Source organism: Dysidea avara, chromosome 11 (assembly GCF_963678975.1).
Source record: "Dysidea avara chromosome 11, odDysAvar1.4, whole genome shotgun sequence".
Lineage (NCBI taxonomy): Eukaryota > Metazoa > Porifera > Demospongiae > Dictyoceratida > Dysideidae > Dysidea > Dysidea avara.
Window position 1 is genome coordinate 22,066,287 of NC_089282.1, and position 12,156 is coordinate 22,078,442.

At 38.0% G+C, this 12,156-nt stretch overlaps 1 protein-coding gene across 2 annotated transcripts in view; it reads right to left on the reverse strand.

The window, feature by feature from the left end:
* The window catches only part of LOC136238769 (transcriptional regulator ATRX homolog), a 27,947-nt gene continuing 15,791 nt past the window's right edge, over nt 1-12,156 (reverse strand). For both annotated transcript variants that reach the window (XM_066029357.1, XM_066029359.1), the window contains 13 exons: nt 6,630-8,431; nt 5,333-5,439; nt 3,955-5,280; nt 2,780-2,920; nt 2,529-2,715; nt 2,316-2,453; nt 2,087-2,262; nt 1,853-2,029; nt 1,274-1,797; nt 1,045-1,222; nt 955-987; nt 767-910; nt 1-712 (listed from right to left, as the gene is read on the reverse strand). In XM_066029357.1, the coding sequence (XP_065885429.1) occupies nt 77-712; nt 767-910; nt 955-987; nt 1,045-1,222; nt 1,274-1,797; nt 1,853-2,029; nt 2,087-2,262; nt 2,316-2,453; nt 2,529-2,715; nt 2,780-2,920; nt 3,955-5,280; nt 5,333-5,439; nt 6,630-8,431 (5,569 nt within the window). In that variant the 3' untranslated portion in view covers nt 1-76. The remainder of the gene's footprint in view (nt 713-766; nt 911-954; nt 988-1,044; nt 1,223-1,273; nt 1,798-1,852; nt 2,030-2,086; nt 2,263-2,315; nt 2,454-2,528; nt 2,716-2,779; nt 2,921-3,954; nt 5,281-5,332; nt 5,440-6,629; nt 8,432-12,156) is intronic.

The following is a 12,156-nucleotide window of genomic DNA, read 5'->3' on the forward strand; positions in this document are numbered from 1 at the left end:
TAATACTGATTAATATTAATAATTTTTATGATTACAATCATAAAATGCATGCATGCTACTACACATTAAGGGTAAGCTACAAATTACAATTTTGTAACATTTGAAGTGTCTCTGTGATATGTCGAAAAATTGGATCAAGTTTTGTTTTGTACTGCGCTGGAACAGCTGATGAATGCAAAGCTGTGGAAATCACTCTCAGGGGTGGCTTCAGACTTTCACATGCTCTACGTAGCCTGTCTACTTTCTGAGCTTTCAACTGCAATAGGGTTTGAGTATGATTCATAGACCTGAGACCTGGTCTTGCCAGGTCAAAATTGATCCTGTTAATTTCATTCTTTAGGCCATCAAGGGCTTGGCAGTTCTGGATGGCCAACATAACCACTTCTTGTATACCTTGTACAATGCTGCCAGGTGGATGGGGCTGATTTGTGTAAGGCATGACAGGAGGTTGGCCATTATTGAACAAAACAGAAGGACCAGCACCAGCAAACGCATTCTGTTGTTGGGCCTGCAGTTGTGATATTAGCACTGCACTTTGCGCATATTGAACACTCTCTGTTTTCTTGGCTTCATAATTTTCCCATGCTTTCTTCCTTTCTTCTTCAGTGAGTTCTTCAGCAAACCTGTGTTCCAGAAGTGAGTCACGTTCATGATACCCTGCTATCCATTTTGGATGCAATGATTTAAGTAAGTTGCATAATACAAGATCCTCCTACATACATACAAATACATAAGTGAAAATGCTATTGTAAAGGTAATACACAACCTTGGGGTCAGAAAGAGAAGGATCTGGTGTTTCTCGTTTTTCAGCAGGCGAGTATTCAAACAACTCACTCAATTCTGCCAGACTGTAATGTCTACTAATTTGTTTTTCATCCACTACTCTAAGTGAGAGTGATTCCTTTGTTACCTAAATGCAATACAATAGCAATAAATCAAAAACTGCGGACTGACCTGTCTTTCATAAATTTTCTCTTCCATGGTTCCCTATAGTGATAAATATTAATATATAGTTGACCATAATTTAAAAAGTGACAAGCTAACCTTTGATAAAAGTCTATAAATAAACACAGGTTTTGTTTGTCCATAGCGGTATGTACGGAAAATAGCTTGCAAATCATTGGTAGGGTTCCAACTAGCATCAAAAATCACAACCCGATTTGCAGCTGTTAAATTTACACCAAGTGAACCAGCTCTGGTTGAAATAAGAAATAGCCGAGTCCTATCCAGATGAATACAACATTAATAAAAGTTAGCATGGATGTATACATACTTTGGATTTTCCTCTGAATTAAAAGTGTCCACACAATATGATCTGCAATTGGCGGAGGTTGATCCATCAATACGCAAATAATCTAGACCCCTGCACCAATCTCCATATTCCTGCATTTGTAAAAATGACTCAATGAGGTCAAGCGTTGACAGACTCTGACTGAAAACAAGAACTTTCTCATCTAAGCGCTGAGTCTCATCCAATAATTGAAACAGAAAAACCAGTTTACCACTTAGTTCAAGCATTGTTTCCATATCATCGGTAAAAATATCACCATACCACTCTCGACCTGCATCTCCTACAAATTGATTAGCAATGACAGTGCCTGGTTTTTCTACTGGTTCATTGTCAGACAAAATGATCAAATCCGGATCATCTCTGTTTTTTGGTGACTGCCTAGTATCATCATCATTTTCACTGCCACTGACAATAAAATTTCTCAAGCTATTTGTATCTTCCTCTATTTCTTCTTCTTCTCTTTTCTGAAGGTCTCGAAGACGCAAAACCCATGGATGATTCCAGATCTATGCACACAGTTAATGATCCTGTAAGGCTATATATTGCATTTACCATATCTACCTTGAAAAGCATTTGGTATGCCACTAATAAGGTCCCACCAATACCAAGATTAGCATGGTCAACATGTCTGTCCAAGTATAACTTATAGAGACTCTCTTGCACATCTGATAGCCTCAGCAAAATAACATATTCTTGCTTTGCAGGGAGATCTTTAGTCAAAACACTATAATCATGACGCTACACAAATGCAAGCATATAATTTATAAGTGAATATTTACTTAAGATAATACATACCTGGACACATCCTTCCAACAGCTTGTGTAACACATGAGATCGGTACTTCATCAAACGCACATCATGAACATCTGAATCTCTGCACTGTCCATTTTTGATAGGATTAACAAATCTATTACTAAACTCTTTCTGAGTGCCAAGTAAGCTGGGCTTCACAAAACTCACCATGGTGTAATCTGCAAAATGAATAATTTAATCTTTCAAATGATATGATAATAGATTTACTAACATTCCATTAGATTATTTTGTAGTGGAGTACCGGTTAGCACAATACGTCGAAGGGTACGCAATTTAGTTAGTTCTTGTGACAATAATGACTTTGGATTTTTCAAAACGTGTCCCTCATCACACACAACCATATCTGGACCTAAGCAGCACAACAGAAGTAATTGTGACATCATGAAGTGTACTACACATTTACTAGGTACCACCGCATGTATACCTGGATCAAGTAGATACTTTGACACGGCTTTGGTTCTTGACTTTTTGCTCTTAAATCCTTTCCCCTTTCCACTAGCTAAGTTTCGATACATTTCATATCCACAAACCAAAATTCCACCTATTTCAAACCAATCTTCTAATTCATTTAGCCTTGTTGGCAAAGAGTTACAGAATGCCGGAAGATAAATCTACATGCAGGAAAAACAAACATTTGATACAACACAACAAAACTTATTTGTGTAGTGCTCTTACCCTTGGTCTATCATCTTCAGGTATCCACTTTTCTAACTCATTTTTCCAGTTTTCTAATGTGTTTACTGGAACAATAATGGCTATTCTAAATATCTTTGTGATGCTTTCATTTCTCAAAAGAGCTTCAATAAATGCAATCACCTAAACATAAATAAATTGCTGGTTATGAGAATACAGGGTAGTTGCAGGTACCAGCTATACGACTAATACACTGATGTTTAAATAGTTATACTACAAATTGTATTCCTGTAAATATATGCACCCTGTATCAATCAGTACACAATGATGAAAGAAATACACACTGCAATACCACACTAACATGCACTAATAAGACTAATACCACAAAGAATTTACATCCGAACTATGACACTAATGCCATGGCACTTCAATCCACTAAAGTAACAAAACAACACTTTTCATACTACATTAATTTCCCAGGCAGACTATTTCTGTTCGAAGGTTTTATTACATCTGGGATTACGTCTGGGTTTACATGTATCTGATATGATATGTACTGTATTTTTATCCCTTTTAGAGAGACAGGTCTGATTATAGTTAACAGGTAAAACTATATGCAAGGCAGAACTCAAAATAACAGTCTGCCATCTGGCCGACCATGCATGTTGCACATTGATCTGTCATTTTGACAGATTAAGCGAGACATTATATTGCAAAGGCGGTGGAGACACCTTTATTTAGGGGGAGCTGGGGGTCTAGGTTGGTGATGCCATGACCTAGTTGTAAGTCAAAGACCAAAAAAAAAAAAAAAAAAAAAGGTCACTACCTACTGGCAATAGTTCTCCACCAACTAGACTATATCTCCTTCTTTACAACTACATATGTAGCTTGCTACACTGAGAATACAGTGACTGCTCTATTAGAGTATCTCGAATTACTGATGCTTTTGAGCTAGGTTCTCCATCACAGCTAGATAATTTTAGGGGGCTAAGCCCCTCCATAATAGCCCCACTTGCCCCCCCTTCTCCGCCACCCCTGGAATACAACCAAAATGTATAATCAAAAGTTTGGCTACAGGGGTATACAACAATAACAATTAGAATTCCCATCAAGTATTTGTAAACCAATGCATGGAGATTTGTAACAAGCAAATAATTTGTAAACCAATGCACGGAGATTTGTAATAAGCAAATAAACAAGCATAGCTATGTACATACCTGTAGAGTTTTACCCAAGCCCATGCAATGAGCAAGAATAGCTCCAGAACCAGGTGTAGTTGTCAACTGCTTTAAGTTCTCACAGCAACAATTCCACAAAAACTTTACTCCCTCTCGTTGGTGAGGCTTTAGATGGCATGCTATCGCTGGATTGACATCTATAGTGACATCTTCAGACTTCTCTAGAATAAAATGATCATCTTCGCTTCTTGCATTCATTTTGTTTTTTTCTTTGATTCTCTGAAGCCGTAGTTGCTCATCTTTTTGTGCTTTCTTAGTTTGCATTGCTAACATATTGTCGTCAATCAATTTTCTAAGCTTGCGCCGTTTTTTTCCTGGAGTTAAAGGCATGGTATCTTTAACGGAAGTATCAGAGTCAGAGTCAGATGATAACACTACATTACGCTTTCGATTTTTCCTCTTAGCTTTGGATGCATTTTCCAGTTCACTACCTTTGTAGCCTTTTGATCTGGTACTATACTGTTTTAACTTTTGATTACTTGAACAATCAGGGGACAGCTGCTGGCTATCATCTGATGACAGATGTACCTTACCAGAAGACCGGGCTTTCATGTCAACAGGATCAGAATCACTATCACTGTGTTTATCACTGTCAGATGAAGTTTGCACAAGGGTATAATGCAAAGAATCTGAAAGGTTTTCAGGATCTTTGGAAACTGGCTCAACAATTGCAACATCATCGTCAGTTTCTGACAAACTGTATTTAGCCCGTTTGCTTACTTCATCATTCTCGCTATTGTCTGAGTCTAGCAGTCTATCTACCAATCCCCTCTTCTTCTTACGACTTGCAGTGGGAGGCAACTTAGAGTTTGCTGCATTAGAAGATCTGGAACTAGATGAACCATTTTCTTCGGAATTGTTTTCATTAATATTGTTGCAGAGTTCTGTATCGGACATTGATACTTCGTCAGTGTCAATGCCAGATACATTACAACTGCTCAATGATTGCAACACTGGAGAATCACATTCCTTGTCATCTGCTCCATTGTCAATTTCCAATTTCTCTTCATGGCTCTCAGGCACATCAACCAACCTGTCACCAGCGTCATGCAGACTGTAATGTTGCTCATATATATGCAGGAGGGTTGTGTCACAGCTAAAACATTTCCAATCTTCTTCATTTTCTAGAGTTTTTGCCATATATTCTTTACCAGCTATCCTTTGGATGCAGTCTTGGCAAACGCTATAGCTGCAAAAGTCACAACATACTATATCACCTCCTTCTCCACATATACAGCAATATTCCTCATGGCCATCAACATCATCCACAGTAAAGCTGCCTTTTGTGTATAACTGATGACATTTCTATACGACAGAAATAAAGAATATTTAATCTGTATAATATACATTCACAAACCTTGCACATATATGCTGAGAATCGAGGATGCTTGTAAAATGTCCGTGATGAAAGATTAATAGTTTTGTTACAACTGAGGCATGGAATGTTATCTGATCTTGGTTTACCTACACAGAAATTATCAAACACCAATTACACATATACATAGCATTTACACTATACAACATTCCAAAAATGACAACACCATTACTAGTACATACACACAGTTAGTACACTGTTGTGCGTGCTCTGTATGGACTCGTGAAAAGTAACACCGCATTAATGTAAAATGGTACACCCATAATGAAAACCACCTAAAGTTGTCAATTTAACACCAAGAATATAGTGTTAGCTATTAATTTTCAAATTTACTGGGATATTGTTATTATTCAGAGTTTCATTGTGCATATTACATAACATTGCACAATAAGCCAGTTTCATGTAAGGGAAAGTATTTTAATTGATCTTTTAATTGTGGTTGCACAACCACTGGATACTGTGGTTAGTCATAAAAATGTACAGAAACCATTGGGAAATGGACAACCACAGACACAAAATCTATTGTCACATAGAATCTTATAGAAATATCTGACTTTTTAAAGCAGCACTGTAAACTACATTGATTTCTACGCCCTGTGGTGTTTGTCTGCTGTAAATACGCTAAGCCACTAGCAAGTTATGAGCCAATAAAGGTTAAAATCAATAGGATGCATGATGAAATTGTTTTCTGGAGATGAAACACACAAGCAGCTGCTTGTTATCCTTGTTTACCAGATGTACAGTACAAGAGCAAGCCTTACTATATATTACCTGGATGATGTATCTGGGCTCCCTGAACACATTGTTAACTTATTAGCTGTCATGCCAATTCAGCGCTTTCCTGTTAAGCGATTCGCAACAAAGGCTATTGTTAAGACTTGTTGAAGTTCCTTTGTTATTTTCTGACTTCAAACTTACGAATATCAGCTGTGGAAAGCCTTGTCTGGTAACATTTCTAACTTCACCACCCTATTAACTCGGGTATCTTTTGTCTTATTCACAGCGGACAACCACGAAACGAAAGAGAAATCAATGTAGCTTCTTTCCATGTACAGAAAGTTAGTATACTTTGTAAGTTACCGAAGTTTTACTGCCAGTTATCATCGTTTTTCCATGGCTTCAATACATTTTTATGGGCATCCACAGCATCCAGTGGCTACGCAATAGACAATTAACAGATTGCATTCTTAAGGCCTTACATGAAACTGGCCTATTGTACATTTAGCCTGAATGTAGTACTACATCCATGAATACATTATAGAATCTGCAACACACATACCTTTGGATCTGAGCTTTGGTTTGCTACTACTTTTCTTGCTGACATTTGTACTTTGTTTATTAGAATTTTCTTTATCTGATGAAAACAGTTTTCTTTTAAATAATGGAGAACTGTGATTCAAATCATCATCAGCAGGTAAACTCTTTGGACTGGGTGAAAGTTCCAATGTTCCAGATTCTTGAGTTTTGCTTTCCACTTTTTTTGAGCTAATTGCACCATTCTCTTCTCCACAATCGGCTAACTTGGTACTAACTGCTTTCTGATGAGAAACAGTACTAATGTTATTATCCTGCTGACTACTGTGGATTTCAGCATTTGTAAGGGTATCTTCTTGTTCAGAACACGATGATGTGACAAAATTCTGACTTTTGAACTCCTTGCGTCTGTATTTTTTACTTTGGCTTTGAGAAACTGTAAGGGTATCTTCTTGTTCAGAACATGATGATGTGACAAAATTTTGACTTTTGAACTCCTTGCGTCTGTATTTTTTACTTTGGCTTTGAGAAACTGTAAGGGTATCTTCTTGTTCAGAACATGATGATGCGACAAAAGTCTGACTTTTGAACTCCTTGCGTCTGGTTTTTTTACTTTGACTTTGAGAAACAGATGAAGTAGATTTGCTGTTGTTTCCACTGCTAGAATCTTTCAATTCTTTGGAATCTTCTTTATGGGAAGTTGTTGATGGTGGTTTACAGTGGTCTTCTGCTGAACTGACATGGATAAGCAATGCAGAATTACAATCAGAATTATTAGGTGAAGCATTGCGATCATCACTGGTGGTAACTGGGACACTATCTTGCACATCCTCATTACATAATGGGTCAATTTCAACATCCTCAGTCGAAAATACTGGTTTAGCCTGTACTACAAAATCTATTTCTGTCCCACTATCAGCATCTTCCTGTAGCTTTGCACTATGATGAGTTGAAGCTGCTTCAGTATGATTGATTTGAAATGAAAGCAGCACAGAATTTCCATTTGTTTCTTCATCATCTGCAATTTTTGCTTCTGTTGGAGAATTCTGCAGGCTAGTGCTTAGATTACTTCCTCCAAGCATGCTTTGTGGAAGCTTAACAACCTTCAGTGAAAAATCTTTCAAAGGCTTTTGTTGGTTTGATTCCTTACTGGTCAGAGGTGAACAACTACTATTTGTATTCGAGGATTCGTTCAATAGAGTGTCAGTTTGCAGAGTAACTTTTTGATTTTCAATGTTCTGAAGAGATTCACTTTGACCACTCAAATCTGGAATGATAACCACAGTAACTCCTTTGTGATCAGTGGAATCTTGATCAGGATCAGGAACACTGACAACTGTAACTGGTTTGTTTCTGTTGCTACTTCTAGTAGTACTGGTAGTTGTACTAGCGTTACTGGGATCAGGAAGAAAACCGTCACTGCTTGAGGAACTTGATGAAGTACTATCATCACTATCAACAACTACCGAATTATCAACTGGAGTAAAATATAATCTTTGAGGAGTTTTAGGACAAAAAACATCTACAGTATGAACCCCTGAAGTTCCATCAATAGGTGGTAACCTATCTTCTGTTGATTTACATGTCCGAATAGACAGCATCCCGTTTTCTCCCAAGATGTTGTAGTGAGAAAGACTTGCAGGTTTCTTATTCTGTGACGACAAATCTTCAGAAAAACATTTTAATTCTTTATCAAGATTTGCAATAGATTCTTTGACACGTTGAGAACACTGCAGCAGCTGTTTTGGAACTGGATGACCATCTTTCATGTTTTTTACCAAAGAGGCTGACCCATGAGGATCAATATGCAGTGTCCTTTGGGGCTTTCTGTAAAATAAACGTAATATATGAAATAGATATTACATGTAATAGATATAACATGGGCATGAGGGCTTTGCCTGATATGTATGTCCGACAGACTGATGGCATACATATCAGGCTAAAGCCCAAATGCCAATGCCTGCAGCTACTACGTTCTGGCTATGTTTGACTATGACAGAGAATTTCAGTTATGCAAGTATAATGTTATTAGTGTTATTGTGAAACGGGTAAGCATACTTGTAGATTGGTTATTTCATGTATATTTCATGCCATCAGTAACATGAGTACAAAACATGCAGAAACGCTTGTGAATAAGCTATAGCACTATTGTTTTCACATTAAGTCCAATGTTTTTCAACTTGTAGGACAGAGGATAATAAAATGTTTTCCGTGTCAGTGGTTTTCTAATCACGTGAGTATCAATCAATCCCCACATTCAATTTTGGTCTTAACATTAACATAATTACAGTACAGCTTACAGGTAATGTCGCATGTACACACACACGACGCATGTGAGGTGCACTCAAGTGACCCACGTGGATACAACAAGGCTACAGTAATGCTCCACGATAGCAAACTTTACTCGAGAGCATCATGCAAGATGAGATAACAGGACTCGCCTATGGTGTTGGGTGGTGGCAATGGCTCAGTTCCGCCAGCTGTGAGGCTTCCTATTGCAATTCCTGTGTGTTGTACCGAATACTTGGTCACTTAGCTACTGACTTGACCTGTCATGGACTATACAGTCAGTAGTCGATTGCACGTGCGTTTGAGTATGGCAAAAATCGTTCCGTTTTGTGCGCAGGTGTAACGGAAATGTTACGGAGCACTTGCTATTCTTTATTTTATGAATTTGAACTTGTTTAGAGCTGTTTGCGTGACTGTGTAGATATTGTAGGTAGGCCAGACATAATTCACGCACTGTGTAATGTTCAAACGCATGTGCAATTGACTGTACTGTAGCTAGCACTGCGTGCAGTAGCTGCCGAAGACCTAGATGGATTGGTCGCCAAGTAATGCCACATAACCCCAGTTAGTGCATTTTTCAAATTCATATTTTCTTTATCTAGATAGCCAAAGGAATAGTCAACCGAAGTTTCAAATCTTAAAGCCAAGAAATTTCAAAGTAACAGCACTAAAAACTGGCAACAGCAAAAAATCGATTTGTACAGTGACAATAAACTACAGGCATTTAATAAAACAATCTTAATGTACAAATGCAGTCCTACCAAGATGCACCTTGCACCATCGAATTCTCCATGAACAAGCAAATCCACTGCTGGGTAAGTTTTGTCTTCCAGGCCTTTCCTACGACCAGGGGGAACTGGCGAAGGCGAACGAATGTGAGAAAAAGTGATAGTGAACCACTCATCCAATGCAAGGCAGACTAACACTGATATCTTCCATCTCCTTGGGAGTAGACACGAAACAAAAATTTTAAAACTCCTCTTGCTTTGGGGATCACGATGCTACCAAGGTTTTTGGTGTTATCACTTTCCTTCATTGTGAAACAAGCGCTTTAGAATTTTTTTTTGATTTCATATACCCATTGCATTCTGCAGGCCCTGCGTGCATTCATTGCATTCTACTGTAAATTTAACTAGCTAGGCTTGTACGAACATATGGGACCGGTCACAAATGTTTGTGTGATTTAAGTGTTGAATGAAGTTACTAAACTCAGTGGCGAGTGTTCTCATGCGTGGCAAGTACATTGCAAAAGAACGATCCCACAAGAAGACACGAGCATTACTCACATGTGTATACTCACAATGTTACCTGTGAGCTGTACTGTAGCTGGATAGTTGTAGTTTGAACTACATTCAGATGTAGCCTGGGAAAGTTACCATAGTGTCAAACTTGGGAGTTGAATTGGCAAACCTAAGATGACATGGTGGTTGTAATGAAGGCAAAGATCGGTGAGAAACATAGTGTAGCCAACTGCTGAGAAGCGTAGGGATCCTAATATTCATCTCCACAACTGGAGTTCAAGTATGCTACCATGCTTTCCCTACAAAGTAACTAGAAACCACCAAGAGATCAAGAATAGAGCCAAGAGAAGGATTTACAATTGGTTGGGAGGTAGTTGTTCACTATTAAATACTGTAGAGCTCTTAAATGACCACTGTGTGTTTATTATCAAGCAATTAGTGTGCATTTTTACGAAACAATTGTAGCCTACAGACAGCAAAAAGTGTTCTCCTATAAGAGGACATGGCTTCATGTATACCGTATGCCTTATACCAGGAGGTTGCCTTGATGAAAAAGGGACAACACGATCTGTAAAGCAGTACAAAACATAGCAAATGGAGATCCGACTACCCCACAAAGACATCTACTTTACAACTGTGTGAGAGCACAAACCCCAATGTCAATTGTGGCAGTGAGTATGGCAATGCTGAAACAAAATTTTTGCATCCCTTGAGAATCAACACCTCCATGCTGTCAAAGGTAATTGTGATGAAAATACCTACATTTGCAGTGCGACTGGGGTCTTTCCAGGATTTAATCCCTAACACTTGATCCTGTAATGAATATATCCTGGAATTGTACAATAACATGAAAATGGTTTACAACACACTAAGAGTGCCATTGATATACGAAGCAATGAACTGTAGACACCATCTTGTCCAGAACTTGATGGCATTTTAAATGATACGAGCATCCATTTAAGATCACATGATCTTCTAAATTCAGTAGCACATGAGGATTTTAAATGGAATTTAGTTTACGGCCAATGCATTTAGTATGGTACATATGTGCCTTGATTAATAAAGCAGTGCACAGCCATGGTAGTCATTTGATGAAGAAGGCTGTTTTCTAAGTGGGATGGATGGCATGTACTTTACCAATTCTTTGGTAGCATTTTATTGGGAAGATCATGGTGATGTGGTACTGATAGTTGATCCGATATTTGCAATACATTTTAAATGAAGCTCTATTGTGCAAAACCCTCAGGGAATTGAATAAACATATGGATGTACTATCTCCAGATCCATAGTGCCATGCAGGTGACAACACGTAGATCGGTTTTGCTGCTTTGTCCTATTTCTATAACAGGGCCACAATTATCACCTTGATTCAGTAGCACACAAATCAGGTATAAAGGATTATACCTAACGAACAACTTACAGTAGCGTTGGCTCCAATTTGCACAAAACAAGCAGCAGCAAATAGTGTAGTAATTTTGTCCCTTAGTCTTTGTGTGCGATAACATGTGCCAACCCTTTTATAGCAGTATAGTGCACTCTATTTTTACCATATAGAGTTACCGACCAAGTGATCTGTGAAGGCTTGTTAATTTAAAGAGTCAAGAAGCTTCTAGTCTAAATCTGAGAGATCCACAAGAAGCCTGGCCTGAAATGTTGTAGATTGCAGGTAAAATCTGGACAAGTTATAATTAACGATAATTGAGATCCTATGGAAATCTTGAAATCTCTTGAATCTTAAGATTTCAAACTCTCGTCCCTGGTTTTCAAGTTTGTCAATCCCTCACCTGAATCAGTGGAGTATCGCAAGATGTAATACACTGCTATTGTTAAAATTTTTTATTGCTTATTGCTATCACTTTTGTATATCGAGAGTTTATCAAGAAGCAAGGAAGGCCAAGATGAACAGCAATTATTGTCATAATAATAACTTTTGAATGAAGCGCTTGCAGAACAATCCACACGTTTCATTTCTTTAACTCACCAAGAGAAGCCTAGAGCTTTGTGTGGTGGGCAACATTTGGA